At 44.1% G+C, this 26728-nt stretch overlaps 2 protein-coding genes across 3 annotated transcripts in view; one reads left to right on the top strand and one right to left on the bottom strand.

Annotated features, from left to right (window-relative positions):
* BORA (BORA aurora kinase A activator) overlaps positions 1–23199 on the bottom strand; it is a 411259-nt gene extending 388060 nt beyond the window's left edge. Inside the window, 1 exon segment of the mRNA XM_078657420.1 lies at positions 23059–23199. The gene's annotated coding sequence lies outside the window, so the exon portion shown is untranslated.
* Positions 23200–23324: 125 nt separating this feature from the next.
* Positions 23325–26728, top strand: part of MZT1 (mitotic spindle organizing protein 1) — a 131183-nt gene continuing 127779 nt past the window's right edge. The window contains exon 1 of one of the 2 annotated variants that reach the window (XM_078657421.1): positions 23325–24254. In XM_078657421.1, coding sequence (XP_078513547.1) covers positions 24203–24254 — 52 coding nt within the window. In that variant the 5' untranslated portion in view covers positions 23325–24202. The remainder of the gene's footprint in view (positions 24255–26728) is intronic. The other variant, XM_078657422.1, reaches the window with a different exon arrangement.

Here is a 26728-nt window from a genome sequence, read left to right as displayed (position 1 = left end):
AAAAGACAAAGGTAACATGAGTAATACTTTGTGCAAAGATACATTGTATGCTCTCCTTTGCAACGCTTTCCCCTATCCAGGTACTGCCCTGACTTTAAGGCATAGGCATTAGGCCTGGGCGTTATTCAAATTAGGGGTAATTTGCCACAGCCACACGGGTGGTGCAGAACGTGCCAGATCGATGTTTTGCACCTAAAACAAACAAAAATTCTACGTAGTCTGGTTGTCCTAATGAGGGCTAATCTGAAACTCAAGCCCACTCGGGGCTCCAGGAGGCCGGATACAGTCTCTTGAATGTCTTCCTCTGTTTTCCGGTGTGCACAAATTAGAAGAACGTGTAGAGCTTTAGCAGGCAAACGGTGAAGACCTAAGGGACCTGGTCTCCTAATGCTATGTCGCTCAATGCCCAGGACAAGGGCCCGCAGGCCCGACAAGGTCTCCCCTGCTTGCCCGGGATAAGATGCACAGACCAGGCACAGAGTCAGAGCTCCGGCTGGCTTTGGGGTGGAAGCCACCGGCCCAAGCTCCCTTCTCCACCTAGCATGCAGCAAAGTTCTGCAGGAACCAGGATGTCTCCGCTGCTTGTTTTTATGGCAAAACAGCACAGGTGGGGGGCCTTTCTCAGTGGAACCTTTTCGCCTCACACCTGGATCACCTGGTAGCCAAATTCTTCAGTTAGCAGCCAGACCCCCACCTAGCAGCAGCGACGGATGCTTTCCTACAAGACTGGAGTCTAGAGAATGGATAATTCTTCCCCCTTTTTGACAGGATAACAAGAATGCTGGTGCAAGTACAACACCATACAGCGGATTTAGTGGGCATAACCCCAATATGGAGGTCACAAGTTTGGTTTCTGGTTCGGATGGAACTTTCTTGGGATTCTCCAATCCGTCTACCCCAGTTTCAGGACCTATTTCTGCATTCTCAAGGGAATCCACACCATCTTCTGGTGAACGGGGAGTTGTATCTCATGGCATGGAGGATTATAAGGGACGTTAAAAAGTCCCAGGACTTTTATGGGAAGCTGAACAAGTTCTGCTGAAAGCCTGATTGGAGGATACAATCAAAAGGTACAAGTTTGCTTAGGCAAGAAGGATGGGTTGGTGTATGCAGAAGGACATGGATCCCATGGGGTCTTCATCCTGAATGTTGTGTCCCCATTGGTCCGAGAAGGAATGGTCTACTGATCTGTGAAAACTTGATTCCACCAATTCATCAGGACATTCTCTAGTGGACGGGTCCCCATTTGGGGAAACACCTGCTGGTCAGGAAATCAATGAGGGAAGTAAGACTTTGTTCCAACAAAACCTGAATATTCCTCCTTATGGGACGTAAACAAAGTGCGCCAAATGTTCCTCTTTTGAAATAGCAACAAGTACCTGTCCAGCAAAGAAATCTCAGGTAAGGTGGCTATGTTATGGTGTCTACTTTCTCGCACATGAATCTTAGATGTTCATCCTTCGATGTTACAGGTAGAGGGTTTACCCCAGACAGGGTCACCTTTCACATCGCTAAAGGACAAAGTGTGATTCCAAAATATTTTTGTTACCACTATTCCCAAATTATGTGTTATACAATGAATCAAAGTTTATGAGTATATGACGGCAGACTTCAGGCGAGAGAGCTCTTGATCTCTTAGAAAACCTTTCAAGGTTGTTTCCGACTATAGCCAGGTGGGTCCGATGGACCATGCAGGAGGCAGGTATTGATACCTCATTGTTTGGAGTCCATTTGGCTCGAGGCGCTATAGGCTTAACGTTTTTATTTTCTTTGTGAAGGAGTCAGACTAGAAGATATTATGAATATTGCCGATTGGTTCTCAGACTCTACATTTAAAATGCTTTACTTTAAACCTATACAGAACATGGCCTCTCTGGTGGTCAATAAGCTTTTGAACAAGCATAATCCTCGAATCCAGGTCCTGACATAGAATGAAAAGTGTCTTAGCTCTCGAAGTGAAAAATGTCAATTCTATTAAAGGACACTAAGACAAGGACTATCCCTTCCCATGATCAGGAAGAGAGTTGCTCTCCCAGTAGAAAAACATACTTATGAGAAGCGATTCTTCATCTGAGAAGTAATTATTAGTTTTTTTTAACCGATATTTGCCTACATGTTTAACTTATGTAATGTTACATGGGATCTTAATTTGACTAATCAGTATTTTGCAATCGTTTTTATAAGAGATTATGAAAGATACAGATATCGTTACAAGTTATCTTATTGTTACTAGGAGTAGAATCATCCAAGCCAGAATAAACTGCAAGAAGATGGATTCTGTATGTGAAGAAAGGAGGCATGAGCATAGCAGGACATCCATCTGCAATAAAGGACCAATTGGTTGTGTGTTTTTTGCATCACCTTTACCCTATGGTTGATGGGAAAGATAATTAATGTTGAAATACATGCTGCTGGTGAATAAAAAGCGAAGAGTGTAAAGCATAATCCTCGCCTCTGTGTCTTTAACAGAACTGAAACTTTGTTACGAGATCAAGGAAATTTTTTATTCTTCTACAGTTAGAGTCAGATCAAGACTAACTTTATTTAGAATTCTATTACAGTTGACAACAAACTATAGAATCTTCAAAAATGAAGGCAGGAAGTTGATTAATTTATTTTCTAAAAAACAAAACAAAAAAAAAAAAAAAATAAAAAAAAAAAGGACTCCAGCCTATTCATAATTTTGGCAGCTTTCTCTTCATTTGTGTAACTAGTGAAGCATCATATTTAGCTTAGGCTACGATTTTCAGGCTTCAGAAAATGTTTTTTTTCCTCCAGATATTTTCCTTAATTTTACTGTCCACTTACTTACATGGTGGAGTATTGCATTCAATTTAAATTTTTCAAATAAGCCCACATTTTTCTGCTGTAACTTGTGACACTAGAAAAAGGAGTGTTGGTTTGAATATTAGAAAATTATATATAATAAATAAATAAACCTATGTTAAGCGCTTCACCAGGATTAGAGAAATTACAGCAAGACCCTTCAGGCTCACAAAGGTGATACCGTGAGCAAAAAATTCAGCAAGAATTATCATTCAAATAACCACAAGAAATGGATAACGGGAAAACAAATTTGTCCCCACACCTAAGCAGGAGCTATACATTTTCGAAAATAAACTCCGAGATCATAAAAAATGCTTTTCTTACTTGCAAAAAAACACAATAATCCAAAATGAAAGCGAGTATTTTCCTAAATATGCTAGTTACCTCAAATACCAGCTTTTCGTTTTTATCAAGTAAAACTACAGCAGCGTGGAATTTTATAAACTATTTGTTCAAATGACAGCATGCTCTAAAACACATGTCCATTTCAGTAGCATGCAGTGATGTGACAAATTATGATACTATTCTCATATCAGGTCTAAAAATATTCTTTCAGATTACACCAGGGGTCACAATCAAGGTTTGGATTCCAGCAAGACTCCAACTATCCATTTGCAACCTTTGCACAAATCGATATATCGGGTCCAGACGCAGTAGTTCCAGGGTTGGAGTGCTCTCTGGGTGTGTGCATGCCTACAAACTTATTTTCGAGGGTATTCAGCAACTCCTCTTCAATCTCTTCCCGCAAGAAAAAAAAGTTAGAAATGTATTCTAGGCAGGCATAAACCTTTTTACAGTGGGTGTTTAAGGCAAGCTAATTTGCAATGGCTCAGTAGAATTTTACAGAAGCAGATATATATGGGTACATTTGGTCAGTCAAATTGAAATTGACAAAACTATTCCAGGAGTACATTTTCCAGGCTCACTGCTATAAACTCTTGTGACATCCTGAAAGTCGTAAATCCACACCTTTGCAAATTACAAAGGCCAATTCATAGTGCAATGGGAAGCATGGTGTTTCAATGAGCAACTTTTCACAGGAATTATTCACAACTGCGAAGTGGTTTTCCAATGCCGAACAATTACTTCTGGGTCTTCGGCTGTCAGAAGAGCCATAAGACACACTGTTCACCTTCTTTCTGGAAAAAGTCTAACGTTTATCATTCTTTTAAAGGCATCATTGTTAGAAATTGGATTTCTGGTTGGCTAGGGCTTGTGCCTAAGCCAGGCAGAAACCACCACTCTTGTCAGGGCAAGGGAATTACACGCCGAGGAAAACCCCTGCTCACCCCCTTGGTAGCTTGACACAAGCAGTCAGGCTTATCCCGGAAGCAATGTGTAAAGCCTTTGCACAACACACTCACAGCAACAACACACTAGGTAAACCACAAAAAAAACTCCCCACAAGGTTATAGCAAAAATAGCCTTGGTATTATCATAAACACATTAGAAACATAATCACACATTTACACTGTGCCAACTGGCACTCGCAATATTCACATGGGATTATATACAGGATTGCAGAAGGGAGCCTGCGAGACTCCGGTCTTTCCTCTGGCTGCGTGAATCAACGTGGTTCCAAAGAATGTTAAAATCTCCTAAGAGATTTTTTGAGTCGGAAAGTGAGGATTGTGAAAGAAAGTCGGAAAATGTGTCAGAGAAGAGAGGTTCACCTGAAGGTTGGTAGATGTGATGTAGTCAGATCGGGGGAGAGCCCTGTGCAGTGAGTTTGGCGCCAAGGTATTCAAAGGTTAGGTGGTCTGAGTCCTTTAACAGGGAGAGTTGAAGTTCGTTTTTATAGATTATAGCTAGACCTCCAACAGGTCTTTTTTTCCTAATGATAGAAAGCTGGGGGGTGAGTAGGTCAAGAAAAGCCATCGAGTGGTCATTGAGCCAGGTTTCCTTAAGGAAGGAGAGGTCAATAGCTTCGCCAACAATGGTTTCAGATATTTCAGTCGCATGTCGGACAGCCGATCGGCAATTCACTAGCATGCAAGAGAGGGGTTTAGGGTTGCCATTGGTAGGTTTACAGGGGTGAATGCTGGTAAGTTGAGCTGGGGGTCTAGGGGAGATCGGTGTGGAAGGAATTCTGTTGTTCCTATAATCACTGGGATGTTGACGTGTGAGAGGGGAAGACCATAACTCAGAGGTTGGGGAAGGTAGGAGGTGGACAGGTAGCTCACTCAGCAGAGAGGCTTGTGTGATCTGTTGCATAGGGATGTAGTTCTCCTTTGGTGATATTGGGAGATGTTTTGGGAGCAAGAACAAAGGGAATCAGTGCGGTTCGGGAAGGACATGGTTCTAAGTGAGTTGTAGTCATCTCTAAGTCGAGCAAGTTCAGACGTCAAGGTTGAGCGATTACGTTGTTAATGTCTGAGTGAGAAGATTGAGGGGCATCTCCGTTGCAAAAGAGGGGGGGATGTAGTGGGTTTTGCATTTTTCGTTAAGGGGAGTCTGGTGCGCGGAGGTGGGGAGAGGCCGGGGTGAGGGCCAGTAAATGGCCATGCTGTGGCACTTTGACTTGGCAGCAAAAAGGTTTATGCTGCATAGGGTTTTGCCTACTAGCCCAGTGACCAATATAACCAAGAAAACTCATGCTCTCTGTCCTCAGAATACACGTCTTGGTCATCAGCCTATAGGAATTTTACACCCCTGTAAAGATCTTCATTTACAACTGCTGTACAAGGACAGAACTCACCCTGCACGCCCAGATATCACCATCATATAGTAAGTTGCATCCACTTGTTGGGATAGGGTGGTTTCCACTACAGACGTAGCTGCCTAAGGGAGAAGGGCTGGAAGAGACAAATGAATTTCCAAATACCCGAGTCTAGACTAATAGGTGTTGATAGGGATAAATGTAGCTGCATTTTATTAGCTTTATATTAGACACAAATAGGGCCAAAAGGCTCCCTTGGGTAGATTGGAAAAAAGAATGCTAACATTCCACTTTGGTATACAGGAAATTCTTAAACTGTTTATGCACATTGTCCTTCAGCTCAAGGCTGGGAATGGAATTCTCACAGATATAAGGTATGTTCAAGGTTGGGAGGGAGGGGGGGTGTAGAGCACTCAAATAAGAATGGATTAATTGCGGTCAAATGGTTTAACAATAAATGAACCTCACCCGTGACCACTTATTCTCCCTTTGCATAAAATCCTGCACCTCTGTTCTAACTTATTTATGCTCACTTTGATATTTATGTATATAAACTCTGACTCGCAAGCACAGCAGCAGTTCTATGACGTTTTGTTCAGGGAGCCCGGAGTTCATGTGATCTCCAGCATGTACTGTTTATTAGGTCAAGCCTAGGCAGTGCATACGCTGCTGTGCGAGGCATGCGGTATTAGAGTATGGACTTGAAGCCCCAACCACTCTACGCCATATTTTTCATTGGCTTGCGTCATTGTCCTTCATAAACTCTGGTTTCTGATACGTTAAAACAGGCTTGTTAGTCCCTTCTTAGTACAGCCATGTCTTAATTTGTAACCTCCCATGAGGAATGGCCCTTTTACTTCTGTTGCTCCCCGCTATGTCTTATTTAGCCTGCAAGCACTATTTTCTTTAATGGGTTTTAAGGATCTTCACAAACACGTTGTTGGTCAGTATCAAGAGTTTGTTGTAAATGAATTAACAGCAACTCATTTATCAGCAGCTGAGATCCAACTCAGAATCCTTCTGTACTTCTATCCACTCATCTTTATTAATGATGCCAGAAGTTATTTTGCAAACACTGATTTCATCCTCCATAACGTCATCCACTGACAGATCATCTTCCACATCACATACCAAACGGGACATGCAATCTGCACTTACATTGTCAACACCTGGAAGATGTTCAACCTCAAAATTAAAATCTTGTAGACCAATCACCCAATGCCTTATCCTTGAGGAAATTAAAACTAAACCCTTCTTCAAAAAAATCTTTCAAATGTTTGTGATCAGAGCATACCTTAAAATATGTCCCCCAATAAAACTTCGAAATGTATTTAGCGCCCAGTAAATGGTCAACACCTCCTTTTCAATTACGGAGTAGTTTAACTCTGCTCCACGCAAACTCTTTGATGCACAAGCAATGAGACATTCTTTTCCATCTCCATTTAGCTTTAAAATTTCACCTAAACCCTTTGAGCTTGCATCTGTCACAATTGTAGTGTTCATACGTGGGATAAAAGCCTGCAATTTGGAAGCATGTTTGAAGTTTTCTTTCAATTCTGAAAACTCACTTTGACATTCTTGTGACCATACAAACTCTTTGTTTTTACTTCGCAACTGTCTCATATTATTGGATTGGCTGGCCAAATTATTAATGAACTTTCCATAACATTCGACCATGCCTTAGAAAGATACAACTTCATCTTTTGTTTTAGGTGAAGCTAATTCGAGAATCACATCTACCAATTCCCTCTTTGAAACAATTCCTGTTGCTGTGATATGATGCCCCAAATAATGAGCCTCTTACACTGAAATTTTACACTTCTAAAATTTCAATGTGAGATCAGCTTTTTCAAGTTGTTCCAGAACAACTCTCACTCTGGTATCATGCTCTTGTTGATTTGCTCGAAAAATTAATAAATCATCCTGGTAGCATTTCACCCCTTGGACTCCTTTCAGTATGGAAGACATCACGCTCTGAAAAACGAAGGCGGCTGACACTAAACCAAACAGCATTCTCTTATATTTGAACGCACTCATGGGAGTAATAAATGCAGTTAAGTCTTGAATTAGGAGTTAATTCTATCTGGCGATAAGCCTGTGTAAGATCTAGAGTGCAGATTTCTCCTACTGCAGGCACAACATGCTTTCCTGCAACAGCAGCTCTCTCGCTCCTTGGCCACAGCTCCACCCCTTCACCCCTCACTGCCCGAAACACCTCTCAGAGATTCGTTTATTTCTCTTTCTCCACCTCCACTTGACCACAAATTGTTTTATCATTTTTATTCACCTTAGTAGATAAAGCGATTTGATGTGGAGCCAATGCCGCGGCTCTAACAATGGTCCCCAGCTCCTGAGTCGGTAGCTCAGACCACTGAGCCATATCCTCTCGCTCAGGAGTGGCAGCACAATATCATATATATTTGCTTGTTTTACACTTTAACAGCGCCTATGATGAAGATGGATCTGAAGAGGTCTGTGGAAATATGAAGTCCTCCTGTCCCAGCAGAATTTTCTTGTACAGAACATTCTCATGTGATTGTGCCGGGTTCCAACTATTTGCCAATTAAGTTGATTGTTTCCGTGTCCATCTAGGCAGTATAAAAGTTTCCTATGGCTGGGAGCTTCTTTTAAAAACTAAATGCACTGGTGTCCTGTAGTGGAGTTTCAGATAAAGGAACTAACATTTTCGTTGCTCAAATGACTGAAATCTCAGTTTCCAATTTTTTTTCTTCATAAAAATAAAAAAATATCTGCATCTTTTAAATAGTTTAAACCCAGCTCCTTATGACAAATAGGATGAGAGGAGAATAGCCATAATTCTTCTACAAATACGATTTTCCTCTACCTGTATTGCAGCACAGTCTGCAATGCCCAAGATCTCTGCCTTGTAGGATTCCACAGGAACACACGGAGTAGTATATATGGGCAGCAAAGGAGAAAGTGCCCTTCCCCCTGGTGAATACGGGAAACTGCGAGTGAACAGAGTGCCCTAAATAACTTTGTCCTGCAATATGTGATCTTTGGTACCCATGAGCCAGCTTCATCGAAAGTAAAACACAAATAGGTAAAAGTGGTAGTACTTAGCAAATTATTTGTGTCAACCACAAAGCTCGAAAGCCAGATACACTCAGGGCCACACACCATAATAAACCATTTAGAGAAGATCAAGTGCTGCCATAAATTGTACAAGTGAGTAAACCAGCAAATGCAGTGATTATGGGGAGCGAGCTATTAGTACAGTGATGGATTATAGCAGCACTAGGAGGGGAGTGCCATTTACCAGGGGATATCAGGAATGCAAGAAATTAAGTTGGGACTGAGCTTAATTATATACAAAATAAACAAAGGGGCAAGCACACATCCTTGCTGCACCCCGCAACCAATGTTAATTTCTAGAGAAACTTCACCATTTTGTCCGAATTTTAACGTGGCCTTCATATTCTAATGCAAGGAAGCTAAGAAATGAACTAGAGCTGCGTACATCTTCATCTACAATAAGAGTTGCCACTACTAAGGGTGATTGACGCAGTCAAATTCCATGAAAAAGTCAATGAAGGCAAGATATAAAGAGTTTGCTTAACTATTGTGCATTTGCCTTAGCTCAAGTTTAAGTTCAGGCATTACTCTATTGTGCCTATGCGCTTTACGAAGTCCTACGGGCACGGATTTGTGATTACATTTCCGCAGCCCACTCCTTGATCATATTGTATAGAACTTTTCCTAAAAATGTAACTGCAGTATCAATCAATGAGATGGGGCGGTAGCAACTGTCTCCCTTCTTAAAAATTGGAACAATAGTAGATGTGACCCAGAAATTCAGTACTGATGAATGTTTAAGATTATTAAAAGCATCTTTCAACAATGGGGCCTAAAGTTTGATATTGCATTTAATCAAAATCGATGGACCCTGTCTGGACCAAGTGCCTTTCCCCCAGCAGTCTGTGTGGTTTGCTGCCAATCATTCATGGTTAAACCATTTCTGTGCAGTGTGAGCCAGTTTAAAAGGCTTTTAGAGGGATGTTTGATACTTTTAGTCCCAGCCCTTTGATATACCTCTGTAAAATAATGGTTGTCCAGAGATTTTCATTTTTGGTTTTTGTAATGATGTAATATGTCAGGAACCAAGAGACCTATATACTTCTTTTTGGTGTCACAAACATTGGGTTTTGGGGTCAAGTAGTCTTACAGAGACAGAAAAGAACTCTTCAGAGCACCACTTTTGTCTTCGGCTCTATAATGATGTTAGCATTCATATTGGTAATGTATTTAAACATTGTTTTTGTTTCAGGTTTTCCGTTGATTCAAATTCGTAAACATGAATGAAGCAGGTAGTAGCAGAGGATCACTACCTCCTGACAGTTTTGCTAATTCCATAATCTGAGGACTACTTCAAAGAAAAAATCGGTCATATGTCAAATTAATCCAAAAGAAAAGCTAACATCAATTGCAGATAGACCGAAGAAAGCTTGAGATGCTACAGAAATACAGCAAGATGAAGTTCACAAAAGATTGAAACTGATGGGTGAAGAGGATAAACTATTTTATCAATGAAACAAGTGCTACAAGTCGTATACAACGGAAAAAGGCCTGGAAAAATATCAGTCAAACAATAGTATAAACCAGTGAATCACAACAGGGCATCACTGAACGCTGCGGCTAGACTGGTTACAGGTACAAAACGAAATGTGCATATATCCCCAGTCCTAAAACTCCAAACCGTTGCCCTTCGAAGCTCAAATCCAGTTAAAGATTATGGTTCTGGTGCACAAAGCCCTTCAGGTATCTAGCGCAAAAGCTTGAATTATCCTGTGGTGGTAGAGCCTCAAGAAGCGCCAACACTTTCCTCCTGAAACCACAAATCTTTAACAAAAAGAGAATGTGCCACCGAGCCTTTTCCGGCGCCGCTCCAAAGATTCGGAACTCTCTGCCACCGGAAGTACACAGAATCTTCTGACTTCAAACAGGAAGTCAAAAAATTCCTAATGAACAAATTCCTACCTTAATGTGGCTAGGCTCAACTGCTCAAAGCCATTGCCCCTACAACCACTTCACCATCATTGGATATTGCTCTTCTTTACCGCATACTATTCCCCCCTGGAGTCCGATATTTACCAGTGTATTGTATTACTCTCCTTTGACCCATTCGTAGTGCAATTATGCGATTTTTCTGGTTTCTACTCGTACCTGATGTTGTTACTGCATTTATTACCTTCCTTCCTTTTGTAAAGCGCTCTAATATCCTTCGGGATCTTGTTCGCACTATATAAAACTTTATAAATAAATAACAATGCGAGTCTTCTGAGAAAGCGACGACAACCAAACTCAAAGCCCATCCACTTAGAAGATCGAGGGCTACCCCTCATCCACAACTGATCAGAAATCAGAGAATCTTCAATGTGTTATCTGTGATTTAGCCAGAACAAGGGCCAAATGGATTGTTGAAAACACAAAGTAGAGTATGCAAGTCTCAATGGTCAAATGTGTTTTTAAATGCAGCTAGTTTCTTCTAAGATGAAGTTTTCAGCCGAGCTGCTGATCTAAACAGTGAGGTGAATGTATTTGCAGCAGATTTGTATGTCCACCGAACTGCATGCGTGCATACATTCGAAAATATGAATGTACAATGAGCAACACACCCACCAGCCTTCAGTTAAGTTTGCATTCTTTGAATAAGCAAATTAAGTTTTAGAGCCACTCGAGGACTGGCTATGGGTTGTCAATTAGTGTGATCAGAGAAATAATGGTCAACATTGATGAAACTGGATTGATTCATAATAATGAAATTAAGATTTTTCAAGTGTGAATGCACAATGGCCGAATTTGTTTTTGTCATTCTAATTAAACGAATGAACCACTTATGGAATTCTCAGCCGGTGGAACTCCTGAAGTTCTTGCTGCCAAAATAAGACCACAGGATGCAGTAAAATAATAATAAAAAAGCCATTTCGAAAGCGCGCAGCTACCCCGGGCACGAATATAGACAGTACCCAAGGTAGAAGAGAGTGCATATCTAGTCTTTACGACTAAAGAGGCAGGTCTTCAAGGCCTTTCTGAATTCCTGTTCAGGCTGAATCATTCGTAGGTGTGTGTGTGTGTGTGTGGGAGGGGGGGAGGTTATTCCAGCACTTGGTGGTCCCCCATTCAAATGTACTGCCTCCCATTCTTGCCATCGCAAAACGTAGGGTGGAGAGGTAACATTTGTGGTTGGACCTTAGGGGTCTGTCCTGTTGATATGTACGAAGTATCTTCCTCAGTTAGTTGGGCCCTTTTCCTTGGTACGCACAAAAGGCAAACGTAAGGGCCCTAAATTCGATACGATCAGCAGTTAGTGGAGTTGCCTGAGGCAGGGTGAGATGCGTTGGCGGAGCGGGACCTTACAGGCCAGTCTAGCTGCCGTGTTCTGAATAATCAGTAGTCTATAGATCAGTCCAATCGGCATGCCCATGTAAAGACCATTAGCGTAGTCGAGGTGGGAGGTAACTAAAGCATGGACCATGATTTTGCGAGCTGACTCTGGCAAGAAATCAATACATTTTTGGATGGTTTTGATTTTGCCAAAGCAGGCCGCCCATACCTGTTGAAAGTGGGTGGTGAGGGACAGGTCTTTGCAGACCCTCCAGCTTTTCGCGATTCACGAAAAAAATCGCGAAAACGGCCGACTAGCGCGATGGCCGCGATATTTACAATTATTGCCGCGAAAATTATAAAAAAGCGTCATCAAAACAAACAATGCCCTTTTATTGGCTGTTCTTGCACACACGTCACTACGTGCCGCCGTCCAGCCGTCGAATACCTGCTGCCTATGTGGCTTTGATGTGCAAATGTGGCTACTGGCGCCTCGCTCGGTCAGTCCCACGTGAACAGGACTTTTACGGAAAGAAACAGCAATTCAAAGTTTGCCTAACATACCAAATCAGACCCTCCAGTATTTCGCGGTTTGCAATAAAATCGCGAAATCGGCAAAATAGCGCTATGACCGCGATATTTATGTTTTTTGCCGCAAAAAAAGGTTAACAGACAGCTCACAAAACGGTGACCTCTGATTGGCTGTACGGGCACACGTCATTACGTCGTGCCGTAGTAGCTAATTTAGAGGTGATTGAGTAATTGTACACGCATTGTGGATTAGAGAGGACAGTTTATGGCTCCAGCAAGACTGCCACCTGTGAGTGGGGGCATTGATGAAGGGGGCTCCTGACACCTCGTCTGAAAGCGCAAACACGTTACATTCAATTCAGCCGTTGCCGGCAGGACTAAACACCAATCTTGCTGCTTTACAGCAATCACAGCCAACAATCTGCTTTCAGATTAGCACTCACGTAAATTTTACAGGAGGTGCTGTATTTGACACAGGCGGGCACCTAGAGCCAAATTTCGGGGGGGGGGGGGGGGGGGGGGGGGGGGGGGGGGGGTGCTAATTATTCGAACCATAGTTAGAGTGCCTGAATTTACATGTAAATGGTCTTTTACGGACCTGTTAAGTACTCGGGGCGGCTGCAATTAGATCGTCTTGGATGCAGGCAGCCTGACCTTGCTCTCGCCTTCTGATGTGTATAGAGAGAGGGAGGGGGGGGGGGGGGGCTGAGCAGGTCGCAGGTTTGGCCAGTACAGGAGAAACAAGTATGTACGTGGCCACATTTTACTGTGAGCTGTTCCAGCTCAATCTTTCATCCTTCCGAGGGCGATAACAACTGAGTTTCAATTGGTTTATGCGCAGACCATGTCATTTTAATTGAGAGCTGTAGGTCGACTAGAGATGAAACTGTGGGACTGGAGGAGGGATGGGTACACTTTTAGGAGGGAGATTTTGGGGCAGAAGTGGGAGAATTGTATTCCGTGATTTTAGAAAGGAGCAAGCAAGGCTTTAATCAAAATATCAACTTTCCAGTGAAAGTAGTTTATTGCTTTCTTGCATAGGACTTATCGGCGTGGAAATCCATTTTTCTATTTTGGAATTTTAAGAGTTTGCGTTGCCCAGGGCAGTATTTGCATTTCAGATTTGTGCGAGTGCATTGCTTCTTTAATTGTGTACAGACCAGCACAATACTTTGCCACAATTCAAGGTTGACTACAGTGGTTACATTCTTTTGCTTGCTATTGTTCTATATATTCTGTTGATGTATAGGTTTGTGTGTGATAAATTAGCAGTTTGTAAATAGCTGTTTGAAGGGTAACATTTGCTCAAATTGTAATATTGATCCTGTTTAATAGGGTTATTAGACTTTTCCCAAAGGTGGCTGCCAATCTTTTTTTGCACGTTTCTTTGTATTTGAGAATGGAGAATCATGCACATCCACCCTCATTAACCCATGCCCGACGCCAGGCTGCCTTTTGAGGAGCATTTATATGTGCTCTGCATGCACCAGTAGTCCATAGACAAGCCCTTCATTCCCAAGTCCAGGGACTGATGGGCCCCACATATCTTCTGGATCGGGGCTTGCAGTGGTCACTAAGGGTGGAGAGGAACTCAACCCCGCTCCATAACACCATCTAAGTGGTGCCTGCGGGCTGAATGGAGGACCTCCAGTTGGATGTCACGACCTCATGAAACTAACACCAGCTCACCCAATATTTTAAGGGTTTGTGGACCTGGCACATAGAATCCTTTGCTCTGAGGACCCGCAACTAAAACACTTACGCTAAAAATCTGTGCTTAGCATAGTGTGCTGCCCGACTTGTATTTTGCTGTTTCTGTCATTGCATCCCGATATGTGATATAAAGTAACATCATACCTACAACAAGGCAGGACTATTGGCTAGGTCAATGGTTATTAGTTGCATAAGATAAATAATTGCAACTATGGCTTGTTACATGTAATATTGAAAAAGCTTCCACTTAAAGCCCTAGTGACACTACAATGTTGCTGCTCTTGCGTTTCAAGGAGAGAAGGGAAATCCAGAATGAAAATGACTCTTTAAAGGATTTCCTTCCCTCACAACGCTCACCTGGCATGACGTCAGTAACTTCTCCACTATTCAGATGCTCCAGGATTTCGTGATTTCGCGGTTTGTCGCTAAATCGGCACTTTTGTAAAAATGCCGTGATTTTTACAACAGTGCCCACTAAGATATCTGTGTTTGTTGTAGGGAAAACTGCCAAATAAAATGCCGCAAAATTGCCGCTAAATTTCCATATTTGTGCCGCTAAATTTCCATTTTTGTGCCGCTAAATTTGCTAATCCATGCCGCTATATCCTGGGGGGTCTGCAAATGGGTGCACAGAACACAGCCTGCTGCAGACGGCCCTGCTGAGAAAATGTGAGAAAGTCTGTAGGTGCAGTGCTGGAAATGGCAAGCACGTGTTATGATGTATGCTGCTGCAGGAACTGGAAATCATGAAGTTGTTTCAGAAAAACCTATCACAACCTGAGCCGGTGGTTGAGCCACGGTGTGTGGTGGGCGGCATGTGACTGGAGTAGCTGCAGAACTGTGTGTTCTCCACCAGACAGAAAGAAGGCTGGTAATAAGGTTTGAGGCTGCTATTTCTTCAGCCCGAAAGACATTCCCTTCAACTTCTAAGATTGTCGAAAAATCTGTCTGATAGTGAGTGGTACGCACTGTGATGCCTATTTAGTTGCAGTGTTGTGGGGGGGGGGAGATTAATGTGTTTACCATTAAATGAAACGCAAATACGAGTGGTAACCTATCTATATAGGAATTCCAATGAAACTGCACCTAGGCTGAAAATCTCTTAATTCAAACTAAGGGGCTAGGATAACAATTATACAATTCCCAGAATTACATTTTGGGGATTCGGCTTTATACGGGAGCTTTTTAAATTACAAAATGCATCACTCTCCCATGTCTTCGTGAGGAATTTACATAGAATGATAACTTAAGTGCATTTCATTGCTAATATATATTAATTTATTTCGCATGTGCAGGGTTATGAAATTTCACAAACTTCCTTTTTGTTTACTTATTATTCTTATGTCTTCCTTGTACACTTTACCACTCGTTTTGCGTTATACTTATGGGAAGTCTATTGAGCATCATAAAATCTGCACATGTGCAATAGCACATTAACATACTCAAATAAATAGGTGCACATTTCGTACACGGCAAAGTGTGATAAGTGTGTTTGTAAACATTTATGAATGTGTGGGTGTGAACTAAATTTCTAATGCAGGTCTCTGGCCACTCTTGGACATAAGCCAAAATGGTTTTAGGCCAGCGCAAAGCACAGAATCCAAGCAATTTTGCGCGCAGATCATCAGCGTCGCATTTGATACGGTGTCTCACAGAAGTTTACTTGAGCATTACAGGACATTGGCTTAGGAGGGTCTGCACTGTCCAGCTTCACCTCCTTCCTATCTAAGCACTCTCACGAGGTGCAGATTGGAGCTGTGCTTCTGTAGAGCTGCAGACACTTTAAACATGCCAGTTTCACAGTGGAATTCCCTGTTAAATCAGTTTACATTGATTTACGGCTGAAAAGGAATGATTATGAGTAAAATAAAGTGCCGCAATAATGCTGCTAAATTTTGATTTCTGTGCCGCTAAATTTCCATTTTTGTGCCGCTAAATTTGCAAATCTATGCCGCAATATCCTGGGGGGTCTGTCTTTGTCCCATCTGACTCCTAAGTTCTTGACAGAGTCCTACAAAAGGGGGTGCATCCGAACAAGAGGGGGAGCATCCGAACCAAGGCTTGGCGGTTCGGGCTGGACCCTTCCCATGAGGCACAGGGTCAGACTAATTTGCATATGGCCATGTCTGAACTGGGGTGGGGGAGTGTGAGCAATTGGTTCAGATGCTCTGTCCATCACCACCCCCATTTGTACCACTTTGTTCGCCATACGTTGGCAGGATATGCTCAGACTTGAGTCCCTTGCTCACTTTGCCACTGGATTCAAGCAAGCCGGGCTGAAATGCCAGAAACCGGTCCTCGGAAGCTTGTTCCCGGTCCAGGGAAGGCATGGCTTGGCGGTTCGGGCTGGACTGTTCGCATGAGGCACAGGGTCAGACTGATTTGCATATAGCCATGTCTGAACTGGGGTGGCAGAGTGGGCTAAAGAACGGTGATGGATTAAACCCAGATCTGTTGACTGGGTGCGAGTGTTTGATTGGTTCAGATGCTCCGTCCATCACAACCACCTTTTGTACCACAGTATTCTTATCAAGGCACATATTCTTATGGGTAATGACACTATGAGCAATACTGGAACAAAGCTTGGAACTCTAACTTCTTCCTCCTTTATGGTTGCCATTTTACATAATGGCAGAAGGGTTGTTCAGAGGAGTGATTTTCTGTCTCTATAAGACTACTTGGTCCCTAAAACCTCTGTGGACAGCAAAATGAAGTATATAGGTCTCATGGTTCCTGTAATATTACATCACTGTACGTCATCGGACATTTTTAAAAATGATGTCCAGAAAAATTTGGACCGGATCAGCAACGTCTACCCAAGCTAAATTACTTCTTTAATGATCCAAAAACACAAATCAAAAATGAAAACCTCTGGACCACAATTTTTTTTTTACGGAGGCAGGATTAATGAACAACAAACCATCAAATAAATTACAATCTCCCCATTTTCACCCACATAAGCTAAACAAAGAAGAACCATCCCCTGATTTTCTTTTCCTTTTCTACTTTACTTTTAGGCCGATTTGGAAAAGTTTTTGCTTTACGACGAGAAAGCCTGCCAAAGGACATAATTTCTGACAACGGTGGACAATTTATTAGTGATGTTTTTATAAAATTCATCAAAGAGGCAGGTATAGTTCACAGGACTACTTCCCTCGATCACCCAGCGAGAATTGGTAGCGTTGAATGCTTTAATTGAGTCATTAAAGGTATTATTGAGCTGTCCCGTGTGGTTCCTAAAGATTGGGAGGATTAATCAAGGATAACTGTGCTTACAATGTCACATGTGAATCTACTTGGCATTCCCCATTTGAGTTGATGAGCATTAGATCCCCACGCACCAAGGACAACATGGGGTGGTTGAATAGCACCAAAAATGTCTCATGGTCTGCCAAGAGAGTGAGAGACTCCCTAGTGGCAGGTCAAAGGACAGGTATGACCGGTCTCACAGGACTTGGAGGGTGTGCTTACGGGTTGGTGACATCGTCAAGGTTAAGAAGGGAAAGTTGACGCGCAATGGGGAGAGTAGATTCTCTGCTTCTCTTAAAGTTGTTAAAGTTTTGTGCAATTCTGCCGAGGTCAGTGATGGCATGCGAATAGGATAGCTTTGTTTAAAGGCATGGAGACAGCTGGGTGTGAAAAAGATGCTGGATGTGAATTGGAGGCAAATGCCCTTCCTTTGAGATATGATTGGATTGAAGAGGTCGCCTCTTCACGGAGTGCTGGTCTCCTAGGACCATCCCTTGTTGTTAATAACAATGGGCCACCCTTGGGAACCAATGTTACGGTTCCGCCCATACCTATCTGTTCACCTCAGGGTTCAGGGACTTTTGCACGTCCTCCGTCTGTTAACCCAAAAAATTCACAAGTTGGGCTAATTCAAATGTTAGAGAGGGGGAGAGTTGGGCAGATTGTTGGTATTAAGAGTGGGGAGGTCATTAGGCCTGGGAGGACTTATGTTAAACCAAAACGTTTGGATTATTATATTACGCACATTTGACAAACCTGATGCTTTCGCACTTCACACATGCTTATGTTCTCTTACGCACTTCACCCCTGTGTCGTGCACTCCCTTTGGATGTGCCTTCTCTGCCTTAGTTGTCTTTTGTTCTGTTCCATAAAGTACTTCTTAGCATTATGGGGTGTAAGACCCGGGATCCCTGGTTAGCTGAGGTAGGTACCTTAGGCCAAGTAGAGACCGCGTTCCAATGTCAGGGAAAAGAAGGTCACCTTTTGAGATAGCCCGCTCACCCCCTCGGTAGCTTGGCACGAGCAGCCAGACTCATCTTCAAGGCAAATGTGTAAGTATTTGCAACCAGGCTCACAACAACCCAAGGATGACACCACAAATAGACTCCACACGAGTTTTATAAAAAAAGAGTATAAACTTTATATAAAAAGATATACGATAAGACCACACAATATAAACCCAACATATGAGGTTGTGTACTATTTCTCCTGGCCGGTTGTTAGGCCAGCCAGCCCTTGTAAGTTCTGGCGGTATTAGCTCCTTCCGTGCTGGTGACGGAACCACTCCGTCACCAGCCACGGACGCGCTGTGCTGGTGACGGAGTGGTTCCGTCACGGCCAGACTGCCGCGCGGCATCAATTTCGCGCCTCCGCGGTGCATTCTAATGAGCGGGCGGGGCCGTGATGGAACCACTCGTCACAAGCACAGCGCGCCCGTGGCTCGAAACAGACTGGTTCCATCACGAACATGGCGGCGCCGCGGCCCCCCTACACCCCAGCGCCGCGACAGAATTACCGCCGCGGCCAAGGGGTTAACTAGCACTTCTAAACATTTTCCTGTATTTCTAAAATCATGTTATACAGTTCGTAATGCTAGAATCAGGCACTTCTGCAATGTAAAAGGACTGTAAGGCGTAATACAACCACCAGGTACATCTTTATGCAGAAATAAGGCAATGCGTAAAACACTAATCAGGTAATACGTTATGCAGGAATAATGCAATGCACAATGCGCTAATCAGGCAGTTCGTTATGCAGGAACAATGCAATGCGTCATACGAGAATCAGGTAGTTTGTTATGCAGATATAATGCCATGCGTCATACACTAATCCGGTACTACGTAATGCAGAAATAATGCAACGTGTAATAGGACAGTCAGGTACTCCGTGACGCAGAAATAGAATAATGCGTAATACACTCAGGCACCGATCACTGTGCCTTAGGCCGTCTCTCCTTCTGACTTGCAGTCAGCCTCTCAACAGTTGCCCCCAACATGGGTATGATGTAATCAAAAAGTGCAGCTCTGCACTCCGGCCCCTGTACTGTCACTTCCATGGCAATAGGGGCCTCAATACAAGTCGAAGCAGAGGCTCACGCTGCCGGAACGAGAGAGAGGCCGAGAGAGTCTCCTTCCGAGCTCGCGCCCCAGGAGTCGACACACGTTACCTGGGGGGCGCGAACTCACTCTCCTCTCCCAGCGGCTGGGCCTCCAAAGCAATCTTTGCGAATTGGCAACAGCGGGCTCGGGCCGGCGACTCTGCTCCTCCGGGGCTGCCGGTCCGGGCCGCTACAGTTACGAAGATCTCAGGCTGCCACAGGGCACACGCACACAGCGTTGCTGCGACTTCCTTAACCTTCAGTTGCATGATCACTGGGCACTCCACACAAAGGTCTCAGGCTGCACGAAGATCACACGCACAGCGTCGCTGAGACTCACTTTAACTCCGGTGCACACGATAAGGCAAATTCTCACGAAGGTCTGGCGGTGCACAACGCACCCAGCGTTGATGAGGCTCACTTGGATTATGGCGCACACGATACCAAGGCAAATCCTCAGGAAGATCTCACGGTGCACAACGCACAAGCACTCAGCATCAATGAGACTCACTTGGATTCCGGTGCACACGATAACTGGACAATCACCACAAAAGGGTTCAGGCTGCACAAAGCACTAGCACACTGCGTTGTTGATCCTTGCTTGGGCTCCAGGTGCCCACGATCACAGAGTACACCTTACGAGGGTCTCAGGCTGCAACAAGCACACGCACACAGCGTCGCTGAGACTCATGGAAACTTTTGTGTTCCTGTGTTTCCGCAACAGGGAGCCAGCTCACCCCGGGCCCTTGGGGATAAGTTACTTCAGCACACAGCAAAATCCTTTCAAGCAGGGGGGTATAGCAAAGTCCCTTTAGCCTTTCCTTGGTTAAAACAGCATACTGCAGGCCAGCCCCAGAACACACAGCCAGGGTCAGTCCTATCCTTCAGTCTCTTCAGTTGTTTCTTCCTTGGCAAAGGTCCTCTTGACCACGAAGTATTTCCAGTCTTGTTCACACTTGATCAAGCCATTCTCCAAAGTTCGGGGGCTTCAGCTCCTAATATTTATACCCCTCAATGGCTTTGAGATCAGGGGGCACTGACCCCTGTTCAAACCAGTTCTGTGTGCCTCCCTACCAGTGACTCCTTCCTTTGATTAGGGGGGGCCTGAATTCTCAATCACTCAGCAGGAGATAAGATAATTATTTTATAGCAGCAACCCATGCCTCTTCACCTCTAGGGACTTCTCCCCCCCTACACTCCAGATGCAGGTCAGCCTGTTGCTGTCTCACCTCTTCCCTTGGGTCAAGACATTCCCCAGATCCTATGGCTTTCAAATCCAGACAGTCAATCCACAGCCAGGCAGAGACACACAGAAATGTTAGAGCACAAAAACTCAGCCACTTCTAAAAGAGTGGCTTCTAAACACACAATGCAAAAACCACCTTCATAAAAATATGTGTTATTACATTGTGATTTCAGGCATACTAAACTTCACCTTTACATCTTAAGCCTTTGGGAAGATGGACTGGAAAAGATATTACACAGCCTCCCCATTCTGCCCTACGGGCAAGATGGCCTTTCAATAGTGAAAAACAAAATGGAGGAGATTATTTCACTGTCAGGACAGGGCACAGACCTTAGTACATGTCCTACCTTTCACATGCACTACACCCTGTCCAGGGGGGTACCCTAGACCTACCATAGGAGTGTCTGAGGTGCATATAAAGGGAAGGGTAAAGTCTGGCAAGAGAGTGCACTTGTCAGAACAACATGGCAGTTTAACAAACTGCGCGCAAGCCCTGCCATGGCATTCCTGAGTTCCCTTTTTAAGGCTACTGTGTGTGAGTGGTACAAATAGTGCATCAGGCCCACTAGTAACATTTGCATTACCAGCCCTGGCACACAGTGCACTTTACTAGGGACTACTAGCAAAGCAAACATACCAATCATGGACAACCAATTAACGTTATACTTTATACTTGCACTTTGACACTGTTTAGCAGTGGCAAAGTGTCCAAAGCATCTAAGTTGGCAACACCATGTCAGAAGAAAGGTCTAGGAGGAAAGCAAAAGGTTTAGGGAACTTTAGCCAAAAAAGGCCAACTCCTACATGGGTTACCCACTTTTTGCAAAACCAGTGTAGTACTTGTGTTTTTGTTTGGGTTGTTTTTTTTTTTATTATGTAGGAAAGGGGAAGTGTTTGGAGCTCGTGCGCTCATTGAGTTCCAATCCACAAGTCCTGCTCGAGCTGTGGAATGCAATGAGATCACCAAAGGACAGAGCACAGGGACGATAGGAGGATTCTTGCTGGGGCACCTCGACGCTGTACTTGGACTCAAGTTAATAAAGAAGTGGATTCAAATACTCTTGTCTCTGAGTATTTGATTTAAGACACTCACAACTGCATATAGCACGGACAGCCAGATATATCCTGTACGTTTCTTCTGTAGTAAATAAATGATTTTGCATTTTCACCCAAACAAAGTTACCTGGTTGCGAGCACATAGTTTTGGGGCTGGTGCGCCTGGACATCCTATACTTTTTGCACACCATATGCAAGATTACCAGCATTGATTACCTCCGTGCATCATGCTGGATTGACAGAAATAATGTCAAAAAACCTTAGCAATCTGGAATGCTCCTACACAGGTACCACATACAGCCGTAAAGCCCCTGACACCAAGGTAAAAATATTAGTAATAACTCTTTCCAGCACATGATGCGTTACTTAACTATCCACTTTAAATATTCTTCAGGAATTCAACCATGTTCTCCACATTCTCACAATAAATTTAGATTCAGCCTTGAATATTTGCTTTGTTATTTTGGTATACGTATATAAACACAACCAAGCAAAAGCTTTAATTTAGTAGGCTGGGTTGCACATAGGAAAGCTACTATAACAGAAGAGCTACCAGTAGCTCACTAACTACTCTTTGGAAAAGCCTGGCCAAGACCTTATGACACAGATATAGGTCTATATTATTTATAGAGACGTTCAGCCAGTCATCTTCGTTTATTTATCTGCCATTGGATCATTCGTGCACTCAAATCACCATGGGGCAGGCCTCTTCAGCCATTGGCTAAATTCACTATGTGAGCGATGGCATTACACTCTTTCAGATCTTTGCAGATCATTACCCAAAGCAGTTCCCTCAGTGCCAGCTTTTTAACATAAAAAAAGTAATTTTGCTTTTACTCATGTTTTAGATTAGCGAGGGCCCATTATCTCCCACAAATGTTACGGTTTACAAAAGTCACGAGAAAACAAGCAGTGACAAAGCCAAAAAAAACTGCCAGCCAATGCAAAGCCAAACAGGCTTTGCTAATGCTCGTTTAACAGGTCTTAACATGAACAATACCCAAGTACAGAGGTCATGTTTTTTTGTTTACCCTAAAAGTTAATACACCGCCGTCAAATATGGGAGTTCTCAAAACATCCATAGTAACAATATTATGTTAACAAACAAATACAACACTCCACCTTTCTCTCTATAACAAGTTCGAAGGGGGTGTCTAGAAAGGTTATCAAGTATGCTGTGTAAAAATGCTCTGTTCTACTTCCGGGAACCGCATGCTGCAGGTCACAACCGTCGACCTGGCTATGAACACAGCTGTGAGCCTCACCAAACCCTGCAAAGCTGAGCCGGCGCGCGACAACGCCAAACACATTTCAGGCGCGATTAAACAAACCCACCAGAATCCGGACAAGTGTCTCTTTTCCAAAATCCACAATGTTCTGAGTTGCGACAATCCAAAGCGTATCTTCTCAGTTTACGTCGTTTTATGCAGTTTTAATTTTTCCACCTTTTTTCGTCTGCTCCGCCCCATGCCAATCAAGGCACTCAGTGGCCGGGCTGTGACCAATCAGATGTTCAAACTTAAAGGTTTTGACCAATAGCAGCTCAGTTATTCCCCTGTTTCGAAAACAAGCTGCTTCCGGGGGAACTATTCTGGTACATTCCAATGTTCACAGCTTTATGAACAAGTAAAGGATACCTGTCTGCAGGAGACCCCCGTGTAAACTCAAACCTGTAACGTCACGCTCGTAGAGTTAGGCACCACTTTGCTGTGAGGTACTTGGAAGTCGACCAACCATTTTCAGTATTTGACAGAGCCGGACGCGAACATTGGAGCCATGTTAGAATGGTTACATTGCCGATGGGTGCCCTCGTGTACGTTTGTCAGATTTCTGTTGGATTCAAAATGAAATATAAGAATACCGAACTTAACTTTTATCTCTAGCTTTTGTCAAGCTGTGTATAAAAAAATACAGATGATGTGTGTACATTTAACTCTAGTCACACAATGGGAGAGTCATGCAATTGTTTGATAGGTCATTATCATATATACAAACCCAGGTTCGCATACTAATAGTCAGAACAGCCTAACATGACATTTTTATACGAGTGGTTTCCAATGTGGCTGCCATGCTAGAAGCACAGTTTTCCTAGTGCCTCTTCAGACTCGACATAAGAAATTGGCGAGATGGCCAAATATTTCTAATAAATGCACGTTCCGAACATAATCATTTATGATATTCACATTTAAGTTACACTAAACAACCCAGTTATTTGTATTCACACATATAGCTAGTAAACTAGATAGTTATATACTAGTTTTACGTAGTCAACAAATAAGAGTAACAGTGGATGCAATATGTGTACGACCCGTGCTATACCGCAGGGCAGTCTTGAACTGTTGAGGTACTCAATCTATCCAACATGGCCGCTTGTCTACTTTAACCGGGGAGGGGCGTGTTTTAAGCGTGTCGTTAGATCTCTTCTGTATACAATACTGGCCGCGGTTTTCTTGAGCGGCTGGATTTATACAAACCGGCAATGGCGAGCGCCGGCCCCGGGAGTCTGATGGCCATGAGAGAGACCGTAGATGGTAAGTCTGGTGGGGAACAAACAAACATCTACGCACACAGGTCTTTTTTTCAGAGAATACCCTCACACCACTAGTAGTTACGCCACTGCCATTCCTGCATATGCTAATGTGGGGTTCAGTCGATTTTGGAGGTATTCCCTAGTGACAACTTTAGATGCTCTAGAACAGCTTATGTCGTCACACAACACACCACTAAGCACCATATACCCATTTCTACAGATCCATAAAGGGGCTTTTTGGAGTGCAGTGTTATTTCCACTTGCTCTCTACGTTGTAGCAAACTGCTATTGTGAGTTCCTCCAATGCTCTGGGTCTCTTCTATAGGAGGCGGGGGCGCCTTCCACAATGTCGAGCAAATGTGTGTGGCTTCATCATTGCCAATCAATCAGGTAATTTTTAAGCGCACTACTCGCGTGTGAGGGCAACTCCGGTTAGTCGAAGAGCCAGGTCTTGAGAGTCTTCCTGAAGATGTGTAGGGTAGGGGCATGTCTGATATCAATCTGCAGCTTGTTCTAGGTATTGGCCGCGATGGAGGAGATTCTTCCACCTGTTTTGCTCTGCGGATGCGCGGGGGTTCGGCGAGGTCGGCGGATCGGAGGTTTCCCTTGGGTAAGTGGAAGGAGGTTCTGTCATTGAGATATTGAGGTCTGTGTTGTGGAGGCATTTGTAGGCGTGGGTGAGTATCTTGAAGGTTACTCGCTTCTCCCCGGGGAGCCAGTGGAGATTACGCAGGTGTTGGATGATGTCCTCGTGTCGGGGGATGCAGAGGACGAGTCTGGCTGTGGTGTTCTGTATGGGCTGGAGTTTGCGGAGCAGAGACTTGTTGGTCCCGGCATAGAGGGTGTTTCCTTAGTCCAATCTGCTGGTTATGAGTGCGTGGGTGTGGTTCTTCCTTGATTCGGGGGATCCATTTGAAGGTCTTGATGAGGAGGGTGTGAAGCAGGCGGAGGCGACGGTGTTGACCTGATGGGCCATGCAGAGGGAGGCATCGAGTACAATGCTGAGGTTTCGGGCATGGCCTATGGGAGTGGGGTGGCTGTCGAGTGAGATGGGCCACCAGGTGTTGTCCCATGCAGAGGGGGAGGTGAGGTAACGGGTTTTTAGGAACCCGGTGGTGCCAGGGGATAACACCCGAAGACCTCTGAGTTCTCCCTGTTCCGGACCACAGAAACACGGAGTCTTCTAGCTGAAGTCAGAGATCGAGTTTTTTTGGCAGCTACCAAGTAACATGTGTCCTAGAAACACGACAACCCGGGGCGTGTATTTCTCAGGAGACTGTTCGTTTTTACAGAACCAGCTTCCTCCTTATATACAGAAATAATAGCTGCAGGCATGAATTCTTAAGTTTACGATATGGTTATACACATATTTCTACAATAATACAAAGAGCGAGTTCCGTACACATTACAAGACTTTACACAGTGATGGCCCTCCCTTTGCTGATGACTCTCTGAGGGCTCCTCCCCTCCCTTTGCACGAGGCTGATGGCGGAAGGTGCTCAGCGTCTTGCTGGACCGCGGTATATCGAGGGCTTGTTTCTCATGTCTAATGCGAGCTTTCTGCTGAATGAATGAGGCGCGCAGACGGGGGAAAAAAGCCTGCTAATCTGGATGGTGTGGAATAGGAGCCCTTCTCTACAGCGCTTTGACGGATCAAAGAATAAAGGACTCTGCCGGCTGGTGGAGTTAACTGCGGGCGAGCCGTGCTGAGCTGAATTGAACGGGAGATGTGTAAAATTCACATGGACTGAAGTAAGCTCGATTTCTTCTCTTACTTGCTGGAAAGATTTGCGTTTACAGCAGGAAAAAAGAGACAGACTGTAGATTGCAGCTTTTTTGGACTATATTGCAGTGAGACCGGCTGTGCACCCCCCCCAGTTAGCTAATTAAAACTTTGTTAATTGGCAGCAGCTCTGTTTGAACTGGAAAGAAGGGTCTTTTTCGACATTTCATTACATGCCATGGTGAAGGCTGTGCACTTATTATGCCATAATTCTCTGCTAAGAGGCATCAAGATGAGGTGTTTTTTTCTTTATTGAAGAAGAGATTCACCGGAACTGTGTTGTTAGAGGAGGACACTGCTGCATCGTGCGGGAGGAGACCTGACCCTGGACTGTGTTTCCCTGGACTGTGTTTCCCTGCCCCAAAGCCTACCTTTAGCCGCACCCGCTTCGCGTCGGCGTTTTCAGGATCTGCAGGAGTTGCCAGGGAAAGGAGCACTTGTTGCTCGGGACGCTGTGTGGCTGGGCTGATCGGCATTCCAAGAAGGCAGCACTGTGAGCGGCGCTGCAGGGACTCACTTTCCCAGGAGTCCCTGCCTGAGCCTCACCACCTGGCTTGCGCTGCCTGGCTGCTCCCCCCCCCAGGACGCAATACGAGCTATAAAGTTCCCTAAGGATTCCGCTGCGCGGGCAAAGGGCGGGCCCTCTGACCTTACTTGCAAGAAGGAATAAAGACTTATCCCTTTTGTCTAAA

The sequence above is a fragment of the Lissotriton helveticus genome, chromosome 8 (genome assembly GCF_964261635.1).
Source record: "Lissotriton helveticus chromosome 8, aLisHel1.1, whole genome shotgun sequence".
Classification (NCBI taxonomy): domain Eukaryota; kingdom Metazoa; phylum Chordata; class Amphibia; order Caudata; family Salamandridae; genus Lissotriton; species Lissotriton helveticus.
This window is presented reverse-complemented; position numbering and strand designations above follow the sequence as displayed.